Source organism: Orycteropus afer, unplaced genomic scaffold (genome assembly GCF_000298275.1).
Source record: "Orycteropus afer afer isolate SDZICR_OR568_19922 unplaced genomic scaffold, OryAfe1.0 scaffold00017, whole genome shotgun sequence".
NCBI lineage: Eukaryota > Metazoa > Chordata > Mammalia > Tubulidentata > Orycteropodidae > Orycteropus > Orycteropus afer.
Window position 1 is genome coordinate 8,393,859 of NW_006921604.1, and position 26,707 is coordinate 8,420,565.

Consider the following 26,707-nt stretch of genomic DNA (forward strand, 5'->3'; position numbering starts at 1 on the left):
GTGGTAGTTAATCCCCATGAGGAGACTGGCAAACAACTCCATGGTGGTATCTACCACCTTACATTTCCCTTTAATGATGCACATTTTACCCTTTTCAATCCCAACATCTTTCCCTGGATAAAGAATTCAAAGAGAAATTAGGCCCACTTTCCACACATGGGTGGCCCAAAGCAAGAGTACAAATGTTCCCCTTGCCATATGTCTAAATATCTGAAAGTTAAACATTCCCTTAGCCTAGATAACCACAACAAAACGGGACCTTGGACATGGGCAAGCAGCCAAAACCCAAAACTAAACCCATTGTCATCATGTTAATTCTGACTCATAGCAACCGTCATTGGGTCCAAGGTAGTAAATCTTTATGGAAGTAGATTGCCCCATCTTCCTTCCATGAAATAGCTGATAAGTTTGAACCACCAGCCTTCTGGTTTGCAGTCAAATGCCTTAGGTACTGCACCACCATTACTCCCTATGGGCAAGCATACAGGTAGTTTATTTGGGGAATGATTCCAAGGAGGAGGAGAAGGGTCTTGGAAGAGGAAATAAGGGAAAAGCAAAAAAAGAAAGGTAGGGGGAGGGAGGAGGATAAGGAAAAAGAATCCAAGAGTACATCATCAAATGGATCACCACTCTGGACACCTGGCTGATCCTGCTAGGGACTCTCCAAGTAGCTGTGTAAAATAGACTTCAGAATTCACTTCCTGAAGAGGGCAGTATTTGCCCCCTGGCTCCTGACTTCTGTTGGTCACAGTTTGCCCAAGAGATATTACTTTGAACTTCTAGATTTGTACATGTGTCAGAATGGCTGAGCTAATCCTAGTAGGTGTTCCCTTGGGAAAGCAGGAAAGCCCCAGAGCAGAAGGTAAGCAATGCGTAGTGTGGTTGAGGTGCTACCAGGTTACCCAGCATGCATCTGATTTCATAGTCACAGCCGGAATGAAAGGTGAGCAGGAAGGATGTGTAGCAGAGGATTAGAGATGACAATTGCATTAACCAAGTGAACACATTATCAAATAAAACATACCCCATCTTGGTATCTTGAGTAATGTATCTTCATAAGGACCTGGAGGTCAGATTCAAGCTGAGAGTACTCATTCCCCTTGGAGTTCAGCTCAGAACATGGTGGCATGGGGAGATCTAATTTCTGGGCCCAGTCTGTGGCCTGCCCCCTTTTCTTTCCAGTCCTGAGCCCACATCACATAACTAGGGACCTTGGGCACATACATGTGGGCATCTTGCCCTCTATTAACACTTCTCCCATTAACAGTTGCTCCTGGACTGCCCAACAGTGCACACTAGTGCACACCAGTACCAATCACAGAAGATAAGCTTAGGGGAAGAGGCCCAAGCAGGATCTAGAACAAGTACATCTCTTGGGTAGAGGTTTGGGGGTCCTGGGCACCCAGAGCGTAGTCTATAAAGCAAGGGCACATTCTGGGTGGATGTGCCCCCCCACTTGAGCCCTTGGACTTCTCTATCCTTTGGATGAAGGACCAGAGTTGGCTTCCCTAAAGCATGGGACCTGGGACAGGGACTCCCCCCTGCCAACTTGCTCAAGTCTAAAGGCAATACCATTTCTTTGCCACCCACTGACTTTCCAGTATTGGACTCTGGAGGCAGACAGATCTACAGTCAATCCCAGTTTAGGCTGCAAGTTAACAACCTTTGTTGTTGCTGTTCGCTGAGCTGGCTTTGATGCATGGTGACCTCGTGTGTAACAGAACAAGACATTGCAAATCCTGTGCCATCTTCATGATCACCTTCTCCTGATGACATGTTCATGGGTGAACCTGCTGGCATTTGAAATACCAGTGGTGTAGCTTCCAGCATCATAGCAACATGCAAGCCACAATAATATGGCAAACGTAGGGCTTCTTTCACTTGTACAAGTGTGTGTGTGTGTGTGTGTGTGTGTAGGTAGGTGGGGTGACTGCCGTGAGGATTAAGTGAGAAAGTTACACAAGCACCTACTCTGAGCCTGGCACATAGTAGGCTCTTCACAGACCAGAGGCCCTTCCTTTCATCCTGTCAGAAGGAAGCCAGATCTTAATTTAGTGGGAAAAGTGGAAAGAATTTTTGAAGCAAAGCCCGCAAGAGTATGTTCCCACTGTAGTGACCACCAGTCATTTGGGGAGACAGGCAGGAGGAAAGTGTGTGTGGTTATGGAAATGCAGCCACTGTGGTAATAGAATCTGGGTTTTTGCCTAAAGTGGCAGGTGCAATGTACAGGCTGGAGTCAGTATGTTTATTTTTTCTATTTGGAGAAAATCTTGGCTGCCAGGTACAATTTACCTGGAAATTTACAAAGATTAGCAATTTGGTAATTTTCCCATGTGAGGGCTTTTTTTTTTCTTTCCATTTATGGCTTACTCTAGATCTTGCTGGACCCTAAGCTCCTTGAGGACAGAGCTGTGTCTTGTTTCCTGATAAATCCCCAGATCCTAGCATATTACCTGGCACCTACTAAGTACTCAATAAAAATGTGTTGTATGAAATTGGGTTTACTGCTTTGGAGAGAATAGCTTTATTTTACATGTTGGCTCTAAACTTCCACAAATACTTAAAATGTGGAAGAGGTTTTGGATTTAGATAATGGGTAAAGGCTGTAAGAGTTTTAAGGTGCCTAATAGTAAAAGCCTAGATTGACTTGAAGAGACTACTGGTAGAATTATGGACATCAAAGGCAATTCTGGTAAGAGCTCAACAGGAAGTAAGGAGAGTTATAGAAAAAGTCTCTGTCATCTTAGAGAATACATATGGCACCAGCAACAGAATGTTGCTAGAAATGTGGACTTTAAAAGTGCCTCTGAGTAAGCATTGCAATATAATAAAACCAGAAAAATGGTATATGTTAACACTGACAAAACCTTGGAAATTTGAAAAATATTGAAGAGAATAGATATGTCCTAAACATTCTTGAGAGTTTTGTTTTTGTTCTTCTAGATTAATATCTACATATATGTATTGTTCTGGTTACCTAGTGCCGCTCTGACAGGAATATACCACAAATGGGATGGCTTGAACAAATAAGAGTTTATTCTCTTACAGTTTGGAGGCTTTAAGTCCAAGTTCAAAGTGCCAGGCTCTAGGGGCTGGGTGAAAGCCCCTCAACCTTGGGCTTCAGCTCTGTCACCTGCTCCCAGCCCACTGAAGCTGGAGGCTTTTCTTCATTCAGATAGCTGTTAGCTGCTGAGGCTAACAAAACCAAGGTTGATGAATAAAAATACAGTCCCAATGTTACCAAACAACACAGCAGGCCATTAATTCAAGTTCATTAAAAGTCCCAAGATCAGCAGAGCATGGCAGGCTGCTGAACAACTCAGTTACATACAGGGTTCAAGTGTGCCATAAGCTAGAGACCATTCTCAAAGCTGCTTCTTATATACATGAAGCAGACCACATCCCTAAAGAAGCTACTCAGCTGCTTATGGTAGATCCCACCATAGAGTTGACTGCCAGTCTCATCATGGGGAATAACTACCACCAGCTGCCCAGCCACTCAACCAGGCCCTACCACATATATATTACATACATCAAAAAAAATTCTATATTCTCTTGTATCTTTGTTTCCACTTACCAGTATAATATTTGTTAATTCTTTTGAATTTTAAAACTTTGAAATGAGTATGGTCTTAGCACATGGGCAGAATGAGGGCTATAATCTTGGAACATTTTTCTGGACCTGAAATGTTATAAATTCATCACATTATAAACCTGCATGCAGTGATGTATCCTTGATGTCAACTTGCAAATCATTTGAAAATCCTACCTTTGTATGGTCTTATCAACAAGCCTAAAATTACTTCTATTGAAAAAAAGGAAAAAGTGCTTCTGGTGAAGGTTTAAAAGAAAATGGTGAACATGTGATTGGACATTGAAGGAAGGGTGATACTTTTTATGCAGTGGCAAAGAACTTGTCTGAAATTTATTCAAATGTTTGGTGGACAGTAGAACTTGTAAGTGATGAACTTGAATATCTGGTTGATAAGATCTTAAAGGGGCTGCATGGTTTCTCCTTGCCACTTATAATAAAACGTGAAAGGAAAGAGATGGATCTAAAAATGAACTGTGCAAAATGAAAACAATTTAAAGATTTAGAAAATTCTGTTCTAAGAACACATGTCCTAGAATGCTCACCAATGACATGGCTACACAATCTTTTATTAAAGAGATTAAACCTGTAACTGATGGATCTTACCAACTACCATCAGTTGGTAGCAGAAAACTCATCAGCTTAGACAGAAGTGGACAGAGAAAGAATAAAAGAAAGAATGCTATCTTCCTCTTAGAATTCTACAGGCAAGAAATAGAGAAAAGGACCTACATCTGTTATCCTCCAAGAAAAGAAAAGGACCATCCCTGGAACAGCTTGGAGATGAGCAGAACTGTCAGAAGGCACACAGAAAGAAAGGCCTTCTCTGTTTCAAATGTTGAGGCCGCAGTCTCCTGGATCTCAAAGGATGTGGCCATAGCCTACTAGGTTTCAAAGAGTCAGATTTTCACCAACTCAGTTCTGGAGTGTGAGGTTGCTGTTAAGGTGTGCCAGGGGATGAGGCTGCCACCCAAAACTGAGAGGGCAGGGCTGCCATGATCAAGGAGCAGGAGAATGAGGCCTTCTGGGGCCAGGGAAGTGAGATTGCCACTCAGATGCTGTAGGAGAATGGGGCCACCCAAAGCTGAGGGAGCAGAATTGACATCCAAGTGGGCCTGGAAGACAGAGCTGAAGCCCAGGGCTGAGGGACCTCCACTCGGAATCCAGAGGGTGTGGCTGCCACCCAGAGTCTGAAGGGTGAGGGTATTGCCCAGTTGGTCTCAGAGAAGAGAGGATTATTTTCAGCTTTGAGAGCTAACATGTGTTCTGCTGGGTTTTATTACTTCTTTCCCTCCAATTTCTACCATTTTTAATGAAAATCTCTACCTTGTGCCTGTTTCGCCATTGTACTTTGTACTATGTATTTCACAGGCTTACAGATTATGAGGAATTTTGCCCCAGGATAGAATACACATAAAGTCTCACCCATATTTTATTTAGGTGCTACAGAAATGAGAATTTGGACTTGATTTAAGACTTTTGAGATGATGTGATGGGGTCAATGTGTTTTGTGTGTAACAAGGACATGAATTTGGGGGGCTAAAGAATGGAATGTTATGGATTCAATTGTGTTCCACAAAAATATGTGTGGTTAATCCTAACCTCTATTCCTGTGATTATAATCCCATTTGGGAATTGTTTTTTGTTATGTTAATGAGGCAGGATTAGTGTAGGGTGTATCTGAGTCAATTTCTTTTGAGATATAAAAGAGATTAAACAAGAAAGCAGAGCAGAGATGGGGGGATATTGATGCCAAGCTACATGGAGATCTCCAAGGAACCAGGAAACAAGCTGAACAGACGAGGACCTTCCTCCACAGTTGACAGAGAGATAAAGCCTTTCCTTACAGCTTCATCCCTGGTGCCCTAAATTCAAACTTCCAGACTCTTAACTATGAGAAAATAAATTTGTGTTCGTTAAAGCCATCTACCGGTGGTATTTCTGTTATAGCAGTACTAGTACTAGATAACTAAGGCAGAGATCATACCATTGACAGGTTTTATTTGTTTGCTTGAACAAACTACTTAATATCTCTAAGTCTTAGTTAAAAACCACATGGCAACTCCACGTGTGTCTGAGTAGAACTATATGCTGTAGGATTTTCTATGGCTAATGTTTTGGAAGTAGATCACCAGAACTTTCTTCTAAGAGTATTTGTTGCTGTTATGTGCCATCGAGTTGGACCCGACTCATAGCGACCCCTCCTTGGGTTTCCGAGGCAGTATCACCACGGAAGTAGATTGCCCCATCTTCCTTCCAAGGAGTGGCTGGTGGGTTTGAACTGCCAGCCTTCTGGTTAGCAGTCAAGTGCCTTAGGCACTACACTACCAGAGCTCCCTGTAAGAGTATTTAGTCATCTTTAAATGGAAATTAAAATAGTAAATACCTCATGAGGTTATTGCAAGGATTAAATGACATGTATATTTCTTTTACATCTCATTGTAAATGTTCCATAAATGTCAAGGATTGTTAAAAGTATACTTTTTTATACTTACTTTGTTTTAAAACAAGATTTGGAGAAGCTACTAAAATGTGTGCCAAATTAATAGATAAAATAAGTAAATGAGAAAACTGGGGTCAGCAGGGACTTTGCATCATCCCAGAGAATTATAAGGGCTTTAGCTTTCTTGCATCAAATACCAACTTAGCCATTCATTTATTTATTCATTTGCTTGTTCAGCACTTGCCTTTAAGCAACTTTTAGCGTGGTGGCATATTCAAAGGAGTTTGTGCCTCAGACTGGAAGAAGATCCCAGAGGTATCCAACTACACCACAGTATGGTAGAAACTGTGAGCAAAAAATGGAGAGGAGTGGGTATCCCATGGCTAATCTAGGGTAGCCACTTTTATTAGTCCTTGTGTATGATGCCCTCATGGTACAATTGTCAGGTACTCCACTGCTAACTCAAAGGACTACAATTCAAACCCACCAGTGGCTCCACAGAATAGACCTGGCGATCTGTTCCCATAAAGCCTAGAAAACCCTACGGGGCAGTTCTACTCTGGCAAATACGGTCACTGTGAGTCAGAATCAACTCACCAGAACACAACAAAACAATGAACTGGGTTTACAGCTACCACACCACTTTGATGATGTGTCTGCTTTGTGTTGTTTTAGCAGCCCTCTTGGGGGCCAGATGTGATAAAGCAAGAAGATGGCCAAGATCACCACCCAATATTCCCACCCTTCCCAGGCCCACCTCGCAGTAAGAATCATGGACAGTGATCTCGATCACATTGAAAATGGCATCAGCCGGTAAGATGGTCCTTTCATTTTACACCTAGATCTGATTATTCCTTAGCTGATCTAGAGCTGGGAGAAAGAATGCCTTCATGTTGGCAAACCTCAGGTTTGGGTGGACAGAGGTATTTACAGTCCTTCTAATATCATTTTTTATTTCATTTAATCCTCACAGCCCCCAGTAAAGCAGACTTCCACCCCCCTCCCCATTTTAGAGATGTGGAAAATGAGACCCAAACTTCTATAAGATAAAAAGATATTTAGTTATCTAGCAGAACTTCTAGAAGATAAAACAAAATGAAGATTCAAATACAGCAAACTAAACTCTTCTGTCAAAACCTTCCTAAACTGCCACCCTTTCCCATGTGTACAACAAACATTGATTGCAGTCCTACTGGGTGCTGTACACTGTCTTGGACACAAGAGATACAGTATAAACCATATGCCCTACTCCTCCCCTCCAGAGTAAGGTCAGAATACAGGTTAAGCCTAAGACATCCTGTTCGTGGGCCTGTAGGGAGTGGATTGTGCTCAACAGCTAAGTAATCAGCCCATCAATGACATCCTGATACAGGTGGCTGTAAGGGAGTCTTGAGTTCTAGTGTGTTGAGTTCTACATCTAGCACTGTTTCTAATTTAGCAGACCTGGGAAAGCTCATTTAGCTAACTCTCCATCCCTCAGTTCCTTCAGCTTCAAAATAGAAAGGTATTCTTTTCCAAGCTCCTGGCAAAATGATGAGGACATGGACAAGACCTATTTGGAGAAAATGAACTTACGTTTTTATGTCTTTAAATTCCCAATGACGTGATTTAGTTAAACCATGAAGAACATTATTTCCAATCATTATGTTATTTTTGTCCTAAATATATAGCATTGAAAACTTCTCTCTCCTATGAGACTTAAATGCATGTGACTTCCTCACAGATGCACATTTGTTCTTCTGCTGTCAAAGTTCTTAATCTCAACTTCTCGGAAAACTCTGCTAATAGTAATTGTGTTAAGATTCTCCAGAGACACAGAACCACTGGGTCATATATATGTGGAGAGAGAGAGAGAGAGAGAGAGATTTACTTTGAGGAATTAGCTCACACAATTGTGGAGGCTGGTAAATCTAAAATCTGTAGGTCAGATGGCAGCCTAGAGACTTCTACAGGCTTGCGTCCCAAGATCCACAGGACAGTAACAGGAAGTGTGCAGAGTTGAGAGAAAGTGAGTGAATTCTACCAAAACACGTCTGAGGAAACACCACACTCTCAGGAAATTCCTCTTTCAACTTAATCTAATACAGGATTGATTACATTAGATTTACATTATGGAATTGATTACATTAGATTATGTAATATTATGGAACAGCAACTAGAGTAGTGTTTGACCAAGCCACTGAGAATCATAGCCTAGCCAAGTTAACAAATAAAGTAAGCATTACAGTGATGAACAACAGTTCCCAAACAGATTGAGTCTCCATTATTGCAAATTTAAGCAACACTTGGACTCTACCTTCTGAGATTCAAGCGGAGAAAGGAAAGGCCCAGAGTATCCTTATAGATGTTTAGTCCCTGCAATCATTTTAACTTGGTGCGACAGTCCCAGGTAGTTTGATATAATTTCAGAGGCATCAGAAAAAACACACCCTGCTCAAATATCTCCCCTCCTAATTGGTCTTGTATCTAACCACTGGATATTTATTCCTTTAGGTTAAGGCATTTCCCCTTATTTAAAAGAAAAATAATAATAATAACATTTATGATGATAGTTATCTGTCATTAAAACCTTCGTATGCATTAAAGTTTCTTTCCCATGTCTAAGTTAATAAAGCTACTTGAAGCGGGGCTTAGGAAAGAGGGAAGAAGGTAGGGGTAAATAGGTCCCATGCATGGGACACAGCAGTGAAGTCAGGCTCCCTGGGCAGCAAGCAGGTTCCTGAGATCTTGGAACCAAAGGGAGAAGGACAGAAACAGTCAGGATTAGAGAGCTTTTGAAGCAAAATGGAACTTTCCTCCATTGCTCCCTTTCACGTTGAGTGAGGCATGACCTATGCATTTCATTGAGCTTCCAGACTCCTGAAGGCAGAGAAGGCAGAGACAGGTCTAAGTCCGGCTCCTCCCAGTGAGGTACTCAAGAGGAGAAGTCTGGCCTGGTTGCTAGAACGCCTGCCCAGAATGCCTGCTTGACCAGACACCATCATGGTGCAGATGACTTGTCCTGGTTCTGCCTGGCCAGTGGCCTACAAGCACAGCCTGACTTGTGGGTTCTTAAATGGGCTCACATGGAAACTTAAGACTTTAAATTTCCGTAGAAATTTAAGAAGGAGAGAGAAAAAGAGTGTTCCCTTCATAAGAGAGATGCTGTGCTTTATCTTATGGAGGAAGGAGTGGGTTAAGAGAGAGAGAGGTGCCCAGAATTTGTTACTTGGAATGTGCATGGACTGTGTGATACCAGGAGGAAGGAGCTACCATATTCTGTCCCCTCAGTATGTTTCCTGAATATGCTCCTGTGTCTTTTACCAAATTCAAAGCCCAGTTTTCTGTTTGTCTTTTTAAAATTATGAGGATCATTTTCTTAGTAAACAGTCACAGGGAAGAATGAAAACCATTCACTTTAAAAAAATAAAATAAGGTTACAACCTGAAAATACCAAAAATAACCTGAGTTGTTCTTTTCTGCTTAGATCTGTTTCCTCAACTTGATTATTTAAGAGCTGCCTGGTATATTTTTTATGATAATGCAGGAGAGGAAGTCTTAATAATTTGCAACAGAGAATTGCAGCTAGGACTGAGGGCACACCAAATCCCAGATTAATCTCCTGCTTTAGCTATTTTGAGTGAGCTTTTGGGCATAGGTTTGTGTCCTAGAGAGGCCTTCTTCAAGCTGCTCCCTGAGCAGAGCCCAAAACAATTATCACCAAAGAAAACCATTTTCAGCCTGCATCCCCAAGACTGAAGACTTAAAATGCATTGACTTCAGTGCCCTGGTCACATGTGGCCAGTGGCAATGGATGACAATCATTCAAGCTCCTCAGGGCTTGGAAAGATGTAAAGAAAAATAAGACATTGTATTTCTGTCTTGTCCTAAAATGGCACTTCTGTTTACTCTCTTGCCCCATGTTCACTGGAGAAGACAACAGAAGCACCACGGAGTACAAAATTAATTTCCAGTTCCAGTTCTCACAAGAACCTCTGCCGTCTCCCAATGACACAGGAAGCCACAGCTCCTCTGAGAAGTTTATAGAAATCGAAAATTACCTTGACTTACAGCACAGTCACTTCAACAAGAGCTAGTGTATCTTGTTCTTGTGTTGCTTATGGTCAATTACATGTGACTTCTTTCTTTGAAGGCATCAACTCCACCTAGAATACAAAAAAAAAAAAAAAAAAACTCACTGCCATGGAGTCAGATCTGACTCATAACAACCCCTCCTTGGGTTTCTGAGGTGGTATCACTACGGAAGTAGATTGCCCAATCTTCCTTCCGAGGAGTGGCTGCTGGGTTTGAATCTCCAGCCTTCTTTCTGGTTAACAGTCAAATGTCTTAGGCACTAACCAGCTTGAAAATGGGAAGGAAGCTTCAGGGTTGTCCTGGCCAGAAATGCTCATTTCATAGATATTGAGACCAGCCACCACAACCTGTCTGTCAGTTTGTCATACTGAGAGGCTTGCATTTTGCTGTGATCCTGCAAGCTATCCCACCAGTATTTCAAATATCAACAGAGTGACCCATGGTGGACAGGTTACAGTGGAACTCCCAGACAAAGACCTGGAGATCTGCTTCCAGAAATCAGCCAGTGAAAACCCTATGGATCAACAAAGAATATTATCTGATACTGTGCTGGAAGGGTAGCCTGCTAGACTGAAAGTCACTCATGAAGATGGTGTCGGACTGGGCAGTGTTTAGCTCTGTTACACATAAGTCAGAGCACCTCGATGACAACTATCAGCAATAAAGCCTAGTCAAGTCCTTGCTCCAGGCTCCTCAGCCAGCTAGAAGCAGGACAGGGCCTAGCCCCTACTTTTTGCTGCCTCTATCTTCCCTGGGAGGTTCCAGTTCTCCATTCATGCATTGATTCTGAAGACTTTCTCCCTTTTTCTAGTACCTCCTTCTCCTTGGAAGCTCTTGATGTCATCTCGTTCATTCATCTCCTCCCTATCTTCCTTCTCATCTGCTTGGGCAGTTGAGTTTACTATTTAAAATACGCCCAGGTGTGTACATCACCATTCATTGCAGCACTATTCACAACAGCCCAAAGGTGACAACAACCCAACTTCCTTTCCATGAGCAGATGAGTGGAGAAACCAAATGATGTATATACATGCAATGGGGTATTATTCAGCTGTAAAGAGAAATAAAGTTCTGACACATTCCACCACAGGATGAACCTTGAAAGCATTATGTTAAGTCAGACATGAAAGGACACATACTGCATGATCCTACTTATATGAAGTATCTGGAACAGGCAGATCCAAGGGCTGTGGGGAGTGGGGAAAGTGAGTTTGAAAAACAAAAACCCTCCAAGCATTTAACAAGGATAAGGCCTCTGGAGTTAAACATTGTAATTGTAGAATTTTAGGCATTAAGAAAAACGATCCTCTTGGGTCCTTTGGAATTGTCATGTATGGCTCTTTCTGTTCTTCACAACCAAATATGCCTTTCTAGGCTTGGATATTTGGACAACATTTAAATAAACATGAAATCACTTTTTCTCCCTCTTTATTTTCCTTGTGAGGATCAGGAAATTGAAGTTCAGAGAGGTTATGTGACCAGCTCAAAGTTCAGCTAGCTATAGGTGCTGGAGGCAGGATTCGAACCCAGGTTGTTGCCTCACTCTGCTGCCTCCCTTGTGAGTAGTGTCAGAGATACATGGCAGGTCTCATTGCTGTCACTAGCCAGCCTGCTTTTATAATCTGGATGGGTTTTGTCTTCCTGGCCCACTAGCTCTGATGTCATAGGAATTGACTTCTTTGCTGCTAATGCAAATAGAACTGGTCTCCGGTTGTGCCCTCACAAAATGAACAGAAAACAGCCTGGCCAGAAATACTGTGCCGACTGCTTGGTGCCTAAAGCTCCCTGAGGAGATGCTGATATGGACGGAAGACCTCCTGGTCTGAGATTACCTCAGGGAATTTACTGGCACACATGCTGCTAAGACCCAGGCACCCAGGCACAGGTAGACTCATTTGTTCCCCTGTCACCTCCTCCTGTAACTGACCAAATGCCTTGGAATGGGTGTCCCACCTTTGCAGTACATAGAATATTATGGCTGCAGGGCAACTATAGTTTCTAAACTGCAGCAGAGCCTCTGACAGGGTCTCATGTGCACACGGATAAGATGTGAGTGCTCTCTAATGGTGTATATTTGGTTTGGTGGTTTGGAAAAAAGCGCCATGCCCACAGAGTGCAGCTGGAGGGATCAAAGCCATTCTGAAGAGATGTCTCTAGTAGCATGCTGCAGGGCTCTGTCCTCAACTATGTCTTATTCAAATTTTGCTTGAATCAGTGACATTTATGAGAATACAGAGGACAGCTTCATGGAGTGGTTGAGAGCAAAGGCTTCAAAATAGGATAAAGTGATGGTCAAATCTCAGATTTGCCACTTGGCTGTGTAATGTTGGGAAAATAACTTAGTATCTCTGGACCTCTATTTCCTCCCGTATTGGGTTGTTGTGTGGATATATTAATAAAATGTATGTGACTTACCCACAGTTACCAAAAAAAACCAAACGCACTGCCATCAAATCAAATCTGACTCATAGCGACCCCTCCTTGGGTTTCTGAGGCAGTATCACTGCGGAAGTAGATTGCCCCATCTTCCTTCCGAGGAGTGGCTGGCGGGTTTGAACCGCCAGCCTTCTGGTTAGCAGTCAAGTGCCTTAGGCACTATGCCCACAGTTAGCAGTGAATAAATGGTATGTGGTTTGTGTATTGCATTAGTGAATGAAAGGAGTTGGGAGAAAAGGCTACTGTGATTGATGCCTTCATATATCAAGAGTCCCAAAACATCAGGTGCCTGGAACAAATGGGAAGGCCCCATACTAAATCATAAAGAATTAATTGCACATGCGCAAGATAGGGACTTCTGGTTTGTGCTTTATGACTTTGGGTTTTGACTGATGCCAGCTGGTGATGGGCCACCATAAACACACAAACCAACAAAGACCTTTAAGGACAGATCTCAGTTGTCTCTCTGCTCAGTCTAGCCAGGAACACGGGAGCCTGTTCACAGAATGACCATGACAGAAAAGAGACTTGAACCTGATAAGGAATGGCTGGGTGAGCTGGGGTGGGTGCTGTTAAGTCGCTGAAAGCTGTCATATAGAAGATGGTGTTGCCTGACTCCATGTAGTTCCAGCAGAAAAAGTAGCCCTGATGTGGAGAAGCTGAGAGAAGAGTCCACTGGCGGAGCTGGACAGGCCATGGGGCTGGGAGGTGGGTGGCTAGTGAGCTCCCTGCTGCTGGAGAGGCGAGGGTCAGGCAGCAGGCTTTGGCAAACAAGTCATAAAAAGGAGGAAGCAGCGGCTCAACGGTGGAGCAGCTTATTTTTGAGATTTCTCCCAGCCCTGGGATCTAGGACTCTGACTTCTAATCATTCACCATGGAGAGATGGAGCCTTTTTCTTGACATTAATTCTTGCCTCCTGTTTAAACTGTGTTACCACCTTGTTAAGAAGGCTGATTAGGTTGGAATCGGACATGTGATAGACTTAATTTGTCTTGCCTTGGCGTCTTAAGACTCAGAGAATGAAATGCAAATCCCTAAAGGTCAATGCCTGGATGGCTTTGAATCGGGCTTATAAAACTTGAGCCCAGGGAGGATTTAAAAGAAAGAAAAATATTCCCAAACACATTGGTCATATTCCAGGCAATTCAACAAAGACCAGACTCTGCTGATGTGACTGGTGCTCATATTCTATACCATAGAGAATAATAAAGTACAGTACACAACTGTAGAATATAGTTCTATCCACACTCATGCTTTTTATCTCAGGTGAGCTTACCGCTCAAGTTACCTCTGCATTGCATGGGACAAAGACAAGGATTTGGCAAAAGGGCACATTGGAAGTAGATTTTCATTTGAAAATACTCTGCAAATGATTTGAACTCTGTATGGCACATGAGGCCAAATTCAATACAATATTCTGGGCCTTCCTGTTAACTAATTGGTTCCCAGAAAGACTTGCGGACAAGCACACCAATAACTGAGCAGGTCATGTGAGTGCAGCAGGCAATGTTAGAGGAGGCTTGGGAAGGCCTTTTGAAGGAGATGGCCTCAATCAACCAGTTGCTGTTGAATCAATGCCAACTCGTGTGTGTGTCAGAGTACAGCAGTCCCATAGAGCTTTCAGTGGCAGATTTTTCAGAGGTAGATTGTCAGGCCTTTCTTCTGAGGCACCACTGGGTAGACTCAAACTGCCAAACCTTCAGTTAGCAGCCAAATGTGTTAACAATTTGCACCCAGGGACTCCAAGCTGACCTTAAAAGACAGGGTTTCAGTAAGCTGGAATGTGATTGAATGAGAGTCTTCTTTCTGGAATCATTCTGTGGAAACAACTGCTATGGTTAGAGTTGAGAGCAACTCCCTACCCCATCCTCTAATGAGGAACATGCAATATTTCCTGCTGGATTGCTCCTTTTCACCTACCCATGGACTTTTTGCCTGCCATGCTAGATGTTATCTACAGTTAGTCTTACTGAAAAGGAAAGGCCACATCTATCCAAAAAGCTGGGATTTGCTTGAGCCTGAACTGAAGTGAGGAACCCCTACATTGAAGATCAGAGACAGCAGCTTTCCTTATTAAGCAGAGCATCTGGCCATCTCAGTCTCAACTGTGTCCAAGAGGTGGATGAGCTTGAAATCAATTTAGCTTGCTGCATATGTTATTTCCTAGGACCCTCTCTCCTTGTGAGGAGACATCATCAGAACTGCAGCAAGGGATCGCCATGGAGACCAGAGGACTGGCTGAATCCCGACGAAGTTCCTTCACCAGCCAGCGGCCCGCCAGGTAACTGACCAGTCTCAGCCTTCACCTTGGAGAAGGGATAGTATGGCAGAAAGAAGGCAGGTATCTCAGGAAGAAAGGGTGGGAGGGGATGGAGTTAAAGAAAACGGCAGGAGAAGAGCAGTCAGAAATCCAACCGTGGGCAATTTCCTCTTAGGTCTGGTATGCTGACCTCAGGAGAGTCGAAGAAAAACTGCCTTTATCTTAAATTGCTTTTTTATAAAAAGTGATACTGAAGGACTTGCTCAATACTGGAAGAATTCAGAAAAAAATGTTAACTGGGGAATGTGGTCTTGACCAGCCAGCCTTGGAAGGTCATTGGGTAGATACTGGGATGGGGTGAATGTCTGAGACAGCCTCTGGCCCTCACAGGTACTTTTTTAGACTTCCTAACACAATTTCTCCCTTGCAAAAGCATCTGAAAGATGAAACAGGCTCAGGAGCTTTGTCTCCTTCTGATGACATCTGTATCCAGGCTTCAATAGCTGCACCAACTTGGAAGTCATTTCACCTTTACAAATTTCATCAAGAAAATGCATTGACCCATGTCACTTCAGTTTTGTGTATTTCACTGTACATAAGTTATATGTCAATAAAATTTATTTTTAAAAAATCTCATCTAGAAAGTGCATGGAACAATAACTACCCTTCAGGCTGCTGTGAGGGCTGCATCAGGGCCGAGTACTGACGAGTGACAGGTGCTCAGTAATGTTGGCTCATGATTACCTTCCACCAAAGTCTTTTGCATATACATAATTTTACATCGCTGTGTGCTCTACACTTTTTACTTAAGATTATTGCCAAAAAAAAAATGTTACATATGTATTTATCCTTCATTTTTTTCCCATTGTCAAAAAACCAAACTCACTGCCATGGAGTCGGAGTCGACTCAGTCAGACCTGACTCATAGCAACCCCTCCTTGGGTTTCCGAGGCAGTATCTCTATAGAAGTAGATCACCCAGTCTTCCTTCTGAGGAGCAGCTAGTGGGTTTGAACTGCCAGCCTTCTGGTTAGCAGTCAGATGGAGAATGCTAAACCTACCATCATTTGTTTAACTGTTCCTAAGGCTCTTATGGGAGCTCTGGCAACATAGTGCCTAAGGCACTTGACTGCTAACCAGAAGACTGGCGGTTCAAACCCACCAGCCACTCCTTGGAAGGAAGGTTGTGCAATCTACATTCATAGTGATACTGCCTCGGAAACCCAAGGAGGAGGGGTCGCTATGAGTCAGGGCCGACTTGATGGCACATAACAACAACAACAAAGGCTCTTAGGTCTCAAAGGTGTTATTGTTGTTGGGCGCTGTTGAGTTGGCTCCTACTCATAGTGACCCCATGTACAAAGAACAAAATACTGTCTGGTCCTGTGCCATCCTCACAATCTTTGCTATACCTGAGTCCATCATTGCAGTCATTGTGTCAATCTACCTTGTTGAGGGTCTTCCCTTTTTCGCTGATCCTGTACTTTACAAAGCATGATATCCTTCTCCAGGGAGCAGTTCCTTCTGACAACATGACCAAAGTAGGTGAGAAAAAGTCTGGCCATTCTCACTTCTAAGTAGCATTCTGGCTGCACTTCTTCCAGGACAGATTTGTTCATTCTTCCAGCAGTCCGTGGTATTTTCAGTATTCTTTGCCAACACCACATTCAAAGACATCAATTCTTCTGTGGTCTGGGGAGAGACCAATGGGTCAATCTGTGATGGTATGTGAGAACACCTCAAATTCAGAGTCTTGGGCTATGGGAGAGGCATGGTGTAAGCTAAAGACACAGGCTGTTTCATAGTCATGAAGCCAGTCAGTGACCTTCTCCTTCTCGTTTTCTGGTAGAATTTCGTGGTCTTTGTGCTTTTTTCTGTATGTCTCCTCCATTTTCTTCTCTCAGTAGGCTACTTTTCTTTGCTCACATATCCTCAGAACCAGATTGAAAATGGCCTTCATCATATAATTTTTTATTTGAGACACCCACCCCCATCTTAAAGTGGCTTTTAGTTTAGCATCTTGAGTGAGAAATTGATTGGCTGCTGGCCAGTCAATGGATTGTCTCTCTGTGGGCCAGCTGTCCATCTGGTCCCTGTTGGCTAAGGCTGGAGTGGGGGAGTATGAACTTGACTCCACTCCTTCAGCAAATGGAGAGTGTGGGGTGGGGGGAGTTGTCCAGAGAAGAGCGGTTGGGCTGGGCTATTGTTGATTGATGTCATGAGTAGTATCTGTATCCAATTCATGGCAATCCCATGTGTTACAGAGTGTAACTGCTCCATAGGGTTTCCTTGGCAAATTTCCAGGCCAATCTTATGTGGTATCTCTGAGTAGGTTCAACCCACCAACTTTTAGGTTAACAGTCAAGCACAAATCATTTGTGTCACCTGGAACCTTTGGTAGTCTACAGCAGCAGCTATAAGCATTGCCGTACATGGGATGTTTTCTTGCTTTAGTTTATTCCCTTAGGCTAAGGTTGCAAAAGTGTGAATAGAGTCAAGGTATGTGATAATTTGTGACTTAGCTCCAGGCTGCTCAGAAATGATTCTAACTAGGTACACCTGTCAGTGGGGTCCACTGTAGATGGAAATAGGAAAATAGAGTTGAGTCTCTGTTTCCTTTCCATTCTGGCAGAAAGAAGACCTGGTGAAGGAAGAACTCTTATGGGAGAGCTCGAGCTAAGACAAGCTGTGAGGACTTGGACCACCTCGTCTGAGGTGTTTGAATCCATGCCAAGCCCCCAGCAGAGTCTGGCTCTAGGCAAGGGGTTCAGAGCAAGTTGCAAAAGAAACTTCTACACAAGCCTAGGGAGAAAACTAGACTTTGTGTTGTTGTTATGTGCCATCGATTCAGACCCGACTCATAACGACCCCTCCTTGGGTTTCCGAGGCAGTATCACTATGGAAGTAGACTGCCCCATCTTCCTTCCGAGGAGTGGCTGATGGGTTTGAACCACCAGCCTTCTGGTTAGCAGTCAAGTGCCTTAGACACTACGCTACCAGAGCTCCTAGACTTCGTATGAGATAAAATTAATAAAGATTGGGAAAAGCATCTAAGTTGTATCTGGGTGCTTGTTTCTTTAGATTTTGCTCTAAATTTTATCATCATCTGAAAAGAGTGTTTTTTTTTGTTTGTTTGTTTTTTACTGTTAATATGCTTACCAGTCATTGGGCAAAAGGAATGATGACTAGAAAAGTATTAATCACCCATTTGAAGGATCATTCCTTTGGTAGAATCTAGGCATTAAAAGGATAAAGCCAGAATAAATACATTATCCTTTAGTATACTGAAGGTAATAGACAGAGAAAAGAAAAAGCCACCCTTCACTCCCCCTTTCCCTCTTCCTTTAAAAATAGTTAAGGCAGTGAGCTGCTAACTGAAAGGTTGGAGGTTCAAGTCCACTCAGACGTGCTTCAAAAGAAGGGTCTGGTGACCTACTTTGAAAAATCAGTCACTGAAAACCCTAAGAGCACAGTTCTACTCTGATGCCCATGAGGCTGCAAGGAGTGTGAATCAAGTGGAAAGCAGCTGGTTCCCCTGCAGAATAGAGCTTGCAAACTTGAGCCCATGGGGACTGCAGTACCCATGTCCTGCTGGTCATCTCTGCTTCTACCCCAGCCCCTTGAGAAGAGGGCCTTCCTTCCCCTTCCTCTTCACACTCCCTATTTGTCTGTTGCCTTTTCAGGTTGTCACGACTCATCATCTCTCTGCAAGCATGGGCGGCCAGGCACTTACACCGTGAGGATCAGAGATCGGACTCTTTTCTGGATCGTTTCCGTGGAACTGAGCTCAAGGAGGTATCCAGCCGAGAAAGCAATGCCCAGTCCAATGTGGGCAGCCAGGAGCCACCTGGCAGAGAAAGAAGGTAAGAAACCAAAAAGGAGAAGGAGTCACCCACACGAGATGGGGCAGGAAGCATTTTGCTTTGCTGGCCCAGCTCCAGTTCCCCAGGTAGATGAGGGAGCAGTGGAGGGACTAGAGCATCATCCTTGTGAGCTATTCCTTAAAGAAGATATCAGTCCATTGGGGACCACTGCATGCTGTAATACACACACAGCCCTCCTTCCCTGGACTCCAGGTAGCCCTGCAGGTGAGGAAACCCTCTAAGCAGAGTCTCCATCCTCATTGACCCCTTCCTACATGGCTGCTAGCACCCCCTGGAATTACTGTTCTGATAAACATGTCTGGGGTTCCTGGCCTGCCAACCAACCATCAAAGGACCCCCATCCTGTTGTTGTAGGAAAACAAGGTCCTTACCCCTGTACCAAAGAGCCAATGATCACAACAGGTTAAAGAGAGAAAGCAAAATGTTTATTTAGTATCGATACCCAAGGAGACCATGAGAGTCACTTCTCTAAATGTTTGTCTCCCTGAGCTGGGGAACGGTTAGAGTTTTTAAAGGGATTTGAGCTGAGGAGGTAGGGGGGATTTGGGGAATGCTGACAGTTTTCTTCCCATCATGGGATGAGTCATAGTTGTCTTGTGTCCTCTCAGTTCTTCTTCAGGTCAGTGATAGGAAAACATCCTTGGTCAGGAGAAGTGTTTTTCAGGTTCCTCACGCCTGCCTAGAGAGATTAACTCTACAAGGGGGAAGAGGATGGGAGTGGGCACCCTCAGGCCTCTCAGTGGCCATGGATATCTCCATTTCTCCTTTATCTTGGTTACTCCAAAGCTCGGTGTCTTCTTTCTCAGGATCATCGTGTTGTAGGCTGCAGTTCTCAGCTGAAACTAGCTAGAAGAGGGGGTTATTCAAAGAGAATTCAAAGAATACGTAATTGAGAATAGCAAATCTAAAGAACTCAGTGTCCATAAAAAAGTTTTGGCTATTCTGTTTACTTGAAAGAAAGTGATGAGGGGAGGTGGGGGAAGCACCGAATTAGTCACTATGATTAAAGTCTCCTCAGTCATGCCTGCTGGCCTGTGAAAGTTTTACAGTTTTCAGTGAGGGGTCCCTACAGCCTTCCACTTCAGCCTTCTTCATTGTGACTCACCTTGTTAAAAAAAAAAACAGGGGCTTGTATACCACAAGCTTTAGGGGGTTCCTAAGTGGTACCTACATTTTTATGCATAATTGTACATACATTTTTCTGGGAAGAGATCTGCAGGCTGGTCAGATATTTTAAGGGTAAATCAGTTAAAGCAGTTATCTGGGGGAGCAGTAGGTAGGGGAGTGGAGGGTATGGGGAGATTGTTTGCTTTTTGGTAGGAGGGTGTGCAGAGCAAGGACTGCTGAGCGTCTTCCTGCATGGCCCACTGCCCAGATTGGAAGACTATGGCAGGTGCTGTTAGCACAGACATCTGAAGAAACCTGGCACTTTTTGGACTAACAACCCCTACACACACACGCACAGTTGCTGCCTCCCCTCCTCGCTTGTCCTTGAGTGGTCCAAGGACAGCCTATTGGGCCAACACAGATTGAATCAATTGTCCCTGGGCAGGATCTCTTTAGGACACGTGTGGCAATCCCAAGAGGAAGAGAGGTAAGACAACAAAGGGAACCTTACTACAAACAAGTTGACTTTTGCTGGGAACCTGCTTTCTTAAAAAAGAGGTTGAAAATATCCTATTTGACTGGTCCTCCAGGTAGTGCCACAGTAATGTGTCAGACAGTGTTTCTCTGATATTCATAAGGTTTTCTCTGGCATGCCATGATTTAAATGATTCAAAGGTAAAAATAAGTGTGATTTCTGCAGTGTTGAAGGTCCATGTGTAATTTGTTAGAGAAAATGCCTTCTGTTTTTTGCATCAGATTAGAAGAAGGGTTCGGGTTTAGGCTTCTCTAATGGGGTATACAAGTACCTCCTGAGGTATGGAAGGCCATGGAGCCACAGGAGGAACATGGCAGATCACCTTGGAGCTTCAATTTTACTTCTATAATTGTGTGTGTGAGGAGCTCTGGTAGCATAGTGGCTAAAGCACTTGACTGCTAACCAGAAGGCTGGCAGTTCAAACCCACCAGCCACTCCTCGAAAGGAAGAGGGGGCAATCTACGTCCGTAGTGATACTGCCTCAGAAACCCAAGGAGGGGTCGCTATGAGTCGGGGCCGACTCGACGGCACATAACAACAACAACAACAATTGTGTGTGTATTGGATGGGGTGAGTGGGAGGAGTGTTGTATATTATATGCTATGCAGTAGATTATAAAATGTACAAGCATGTTTTAAGATAAAATATGAGGGTTCAGAGAAATTTCTTGGTAGTGACCTACATGAATCAGGAGGCCCATTTTCAGTGTTCTTTGCTGGAGAAAGGTGTGAGAATGCTAACTGAGGTGGTAAGGCCCCTGAAGAAGTACTGTCAGGCGTGTGTTTTCACATGAGCTAGGACTGAAGACCCTCCTCGTGCCCTGGGCTGTGGAAAAGAGGCCTAAGAGGAGTTGCAGGGGCAGCTCTGTGATGCCAGGCTGGGGCTGAGCATGATGACTGCAGGACCATCTCAGAGTCCCAAGGCCATTGTCCCATACTGCAGGGTGATGGTGCAGGATGGTAGCCGATCAATTAGGGAGGCTTTCTTGGGGAGAGGGGAGATTTTGAATTTTTTGAGGCAAAGTCTCATCTGCAAAGTGTCTGTAGACACATGGATTCCTGGTAAAATGCTGAGCTTTCCTGGGAAGGTTTGGCCTTGTGGGATCCCAAGAGCAGAGATGTGGTAAATCCTGGCCACTGTCCACAGAGCTGAATGGTCACTCCTTAACATATCACAGGGGTTTTGACTGCTCAGGGGATTTTCAGATGATCAGAACCAATTCCCATTACAGCCACATCTTGGATGGGGAGACAGAGACTTAGGCAAGGCAAGCAGAAGTATTTAAAATAATGCCTGGGGAGATGTTCCACATTGTAGAGAGGCACCTTCGAAGTCAGCCTGGTGTCCCCAGTCAGTGGCTTCAGTCACTGTGGTCTTCTACAGACAGTGGCCACAGACAACCAAGCCCCTTCCAGCTCTATGAATTCAGATTCCCCAATGCTGTGTTTTGTCTGCTTTCCTGCAGTGGCTGGCCTTTGGCCAGAAACAATGTCAACACCTGCAACAACTCAGAGAAGGAGTAAGTACCAGTGCTCATGAGCAGAGCCAGCTCTATTTCCCCAGCCCCAGTGGCTATCTTCCTCCTGTAGAAGCCCTAGATTTGTCTCCCTCCTTAAGTACTCTTGCTTCCCACCCCCTAAAACACTAGTAAGCCATTCCAGAATCCTGCTTCTCTCATTAGAAATCCAGCCCTGTGGACAAATGGGAAACAGGGACTGTTCTGTGTGACTTTGGGAAAGTCATTTCATCTCTTTGACTCTCATTTTTCTAATCTGCAGAAGCAAAGGGGATTGGACTGAAGAAAGGTTTCACACTTCAACATGTATCTCTGTATATCTGAGGGTGCAAACTTGGCTTTCCTCTATAGAGCAGTGGATAATATTCTTAGTGATGAAAATGCATTTTCCATTCTGCAACTTCAAGCTCCATGTGTCAGTGAATTGCCCTTTTCTTGAGGCCAATTCAGGCCAATTTTGAGGGTGTAATCAGGGCAGCGGAAAGAGGAAATTTAAATATTTCTAGAGCGTAACCTCTGGAAATGGTGACCTGCTGTAATTACTTTCTATTGCCAGATGCTAAGATGGCAAGATGTGAGAATCTGGCCAGCACCACTCATGGGACCAGGGAATGTGTGTGTGTGTGTACAGGGGTGTGCATTAACGCTGGCATATATGTTCACCATTCACTAGTCTCAACACTTCTTTATGGAATATCTTGAGGTGGGGACAGGATGGGAAAGGATTGGAGGTGGGGGAAAAAAAAATCATCAATGATGGCAAGAAATGCCAATTTCTTCAAATTAAAAGAGAAATATACCAAAACTTTTTTTTCCCCTCTCTGTTCCTCAGATAGAAATGGTTTCTGTTTTCTCCCATGAAGCTTAGTTGCATTTTTTTGCATAAATTGGGATATCAAATCCAGAGACCCAAATTCTAGCATTCAAGAAAATGAAAACATTTCATCTGCAAAACTGTAGCTGTTATATGTGCTTGTTTAAAGCCAGTCTGGATACTAAACACCCTTGAAACCCCGGTATATGAAGTCTCTCAGTCAGGGAAAAGGTCAGGGCTCCAGAAACCATGGCCAGATCCTGTGGGGTCATAGACTTATTTGTTCTGGGATTAGGGGAGATGTGTGTGTGGGTGTTGGGTGGGGTGGTTATATTTTAGTAATCTAGTGCTGCTATAACAAAAATACCACAAGTGGGTAGCTTTAACAAATGAGAGTTTATTTTCTCACAGTTTAGGAGGCCAGAAGTCCAAATTCAAGGTGCTGGCTCCAGAGGAAGGCTTTCTTTCTCTGTGGGCTCTGGAGGAAGGTCCTTGTCTCTTTGAGTTTCTGCTCCTGGGTGACCTTCATGTGGCTTGGCTTCTCTCTTCCCCCATCTCTGCTTGCTAGTTTGCATTTAATCTCTTTTATACCTCAAAAGAGATTGACTCAAGGTATACCCTACAGTAATCCTGTCTCATTAACATAAAAAAGACAACCCATTCCCAAAGGGGATTATAACCACAGGCATGTTGTTGTTGTTGTTATGTGCCCTCGAGTCACCTGACTCATAGTGACCCCTCCTTGGGTTTCCGAGGCAGTATCACTACGGAAATAGATTGCCCCATCTTCCTTCCGTGGAGTGGCTGGTGGATTTGAACCACCAGCCTTCTGGTTCACAGTCAAGTGCCTTAGGCACTACGCTACCAGAGCTCCCAACCACAGGCATAGAGGTTAGGATTTACAACACAAAATTCAATCCATAACAGAGAGATGAACAGGGTTGGCTGCAACAGGCTCTTTATTCATTATTTACAGGCTCCTATTATGGGTCCAAAGAGCTCTGGTAGCATAATGCCTAAGGCACTTGACTGCTAACCAGAAGGCTGGCAGTTCAAACCCATTGGCCACTCCTCAGAAGGAAGATGGGGCAATCTACTTCCGTAGTGATACTGCCTCGGAAACCCAAGGAGGGGTCACTATGAGTCAGGTCTGACTCGACAGCACATAACAACAACAAACAACATTATGGGTCCAAAGGAACTCTGGTTGCACAGTGCCTAGGGCATTTGTCTGCTAACCAGAAGGTTGGCGGTTCAAACCCACCAGCTGCTCCATAGGAGGAAGATGAGCAATCTACTTCCGTAGAGATTTACCACTTCAGAAACCCAGTGGAGGTCTCCATGAGTCAGAACTGACTCAATAGCAGTGAGTTTGGTTTTATTCTGGCTCCAAGGAGTTTTGGTGGTGCAGTGGTTAAGCCATTTGTCTGCTAACCAGAAGGCTGGTGGTTCAAACCCATTAGCCACTCCACAGGAGAAAAATGAGGTAGTCTGCTTCCGTAAAGATTTACAGCCTTGGAAACTATATGTGGCAGTTCTACTCTGTTCTATAGAGTCAATATGAGTCAGAATCAACTCAGTGGCAATGAGTTGGGTTTGGTTTATTATGAGTCCACACTTGTAATTGGTGACTATTCCAAAAAGGGACTCTTTGGGCACAGAAGGTACAGGCAATAATTCTTTATGGATATCTCTCCCCATTCTTCCACCACATTTCTTGCCTTTTCACTTGATCTCATGGATGTTGAATAATTTCTCCCTCCCTGATCAAACTGTTCCCAACCAAAACCAGTATTGTTGAGGCATTCAGGGATGCAGTGGATGGTGCTAGATCTCTCCTAAACCCTCAGCACCTGGAAGGGAGAGGAAAGGCCAAAGCATCTTAGCTGGGACCACAAATCCTAGACAAGGCATACTGAGCTGAAGTGATTACATTCCATACAGGGCTAAGCCAGCCCAGTGAGCTTGTGAGCAGTACCCTCTGCTGGTGCCTTGGTGTTAAAACTTCAGTAGTAGAAAGGGTTCACATCATAAGGTAGAGTCGGGAGAACAGAGGCTAGGTGACTGTCCGTACTCTTCTCAGTTAATCATTTCAGTAATTTTTAATTCTTATTTACTCTTTTATATGCTCCTTGCCTAAAACTTGTGGGGGGGGCGGGGGGGAATCACACACAAGCATGCACACACAAAAGTACATTTCATGTTAACAGTGGAATTCCACTATCAATATTTTTCTAAGCGCATATATTGAATATATGCATGTAATGCACTGGTTGAGAGCATTTGTATCCCAACTCAGAATTTAAGAGCTTCTTGGCTTTGGGCAAGGTGCCAAACTTCTCTGTGCATCGGTTTCCTGGCTTGTAAAATATAAAGATTATAATAGTGTCTTACTTATAGGGTTGGGAGGTCTGATGGCGTAGTGCCTAAGGCATTTGACTGCTAACCAGAAGGCTGGAGGTTCAAACCCACCAGCCACTCCTCATAAGGAAGGTTGGGCAATCTACTTCCATAGTGATACCGCCTTGGAAACCCAAGGAGGAGTCACTATGAGTCATATCAACTCGATGGCAGTGAGTTTGGTATTATTTTTGGACTCATAGGGTTACATGATGACTAAGTGGACTAATACAGGTAAACTGCTTAGAACATACCCAGTACATCCAAAAAAAAAAAAAAAAAAAACTCACTGCCATAAATTAAAAACCAAAAACCAAATTCACTGTCATGGAGTCAGATCCGACTCATAGTGATCCCTCTTTGAGTTTCCTAGGCAATATCTCTATGGAAGTAGATTGTTCAACCTTACTTCTGAGGAGTGGCTGGTGGGTTTGAACTGCCAGCCTTCTGGTTAGCATCAAGTGCCTTGGGCACTACGCCACCGGAGCTCCTTCTGCTGTACATAAACCAAAAAAAAAAAAAAAAACACACTGCAGTGGAGTTGGATCCAACTCATAGTGACCCCGGGTTTCCGAGGCAGTATCACTGCGAAAGTGCCGAAGACATGTGACTGCTAACCAGAAGGCTGGTGGTTCAAACCCACCAGCCACTTGGAAGAAAGGTTGGGCAATCTACTTCCTTAGTGATACAGCCTCGAAAACCCAAGGAGGAGTCGCTATGAATCAGATCCAACTGGATGGCAGTGAGTTTGGTTTGGAGTTCGGTTTTTCTTCCGAGGAGTGGCTGGTGTGTGAACCGCCAGCCTTCTGGTTAGCAGTCAAATGCCTTAGGCACTATGCCACCAGAGCTCCATACATAGTAAGTGCTAAATAAATATTGGCTAAGTAGAGGGTCAGGGAAAAAGGGAAACCTCAAAGAAAGGGACTGACATCATAGCTACAACAATGGGCTCAAATATACCAATGATTGTAAGGATGGCACAGGACTGGGTAATGTTTCATTCTATTTAAAAATCACATGAATCAGAGCCAACACAACAGCACTTAACAACAATTGCAATGGACAGAAAAATCATCTCCTCTCAAGTTATCCCTGTCCCTGTAACCTGTGACTATATTACAATGGCAAAGGGACTTGGCAGATACAAGGTTTAAGGGCCTTAAAATGGAGAGATTATCCTGGATTATCAAAGTGGACCCAATCTAATCACATGAACACTTACAAGCAAGAGGGAAAGTATAAGAGTGGGTCAGAGAGGTGAAATGGAAGATGAAGGAGATCTGAAGTGTGAATGCAACTCAGCCAGCTGGAGGAAGGGCACCATGAGCCAAGATACACAGTAGCCTCTAAAGCTGAAAATGGTCCTAAGCTTACAGCCAGCAGAAGATGGCGCCTTGGTCCTTCAATTACAAAGGAACTGAATTCAGTCAACAATCCCAATGAGCAGGAAAAGGATTCTCCCTAGCATCTCCAGAAAGGAACATGGCCTGCTAATAAGAGGACCCCTACTGGACTTCTGACCTGCAGGACTGTAACAGTACATGTATGACTAGTGTGTGCTGATTTTTTATGGCAGCCATAGAAAACTAATACACTTTTTGATTCCAGAAATGAGGTACTTTTATAACAAATACCTATTAATGTGCA

The 26,707-nt window shown here is 43.8% G+C and overlaps 1 protein-coding gene across 1 annotated transcript in view; it reads left to right on the forward strand.

The window, feature by feature from the left end:
* Nucleotides 1–6,747: 6,747 nt before the first annotated feature.
* Nucleotides 6,748–26,707, forward strand: part of CNGA3 (cyclic nucleotide gated channel subunit alpha 3) — a 34,307-nt gene continuing 14,347 nt past the window's right edge. Inside the window, exons 1-4 of the mRNA XM_007959451.1 lie at nucleotides 6,748–6,848; nucleotides 14,713–14,826; nucleotides 18,488–18,667; nucleotides 21,796–21,849. Of these exons, the coding sequence (XP_007957642.1) occupies nucleotides 6,748–6,848; nucleotides 14,713–14,826; nucleotides 18,488–18,667; nucleotides 21,796–21,849 (449 nt within the window). The remainder of the gene's footprint in view (nucleotides 6,849–14,712; nucleotides 14,827–18,487; nucleotides 18,668–21,795; nucleotides 21,850–26,707) is intronic.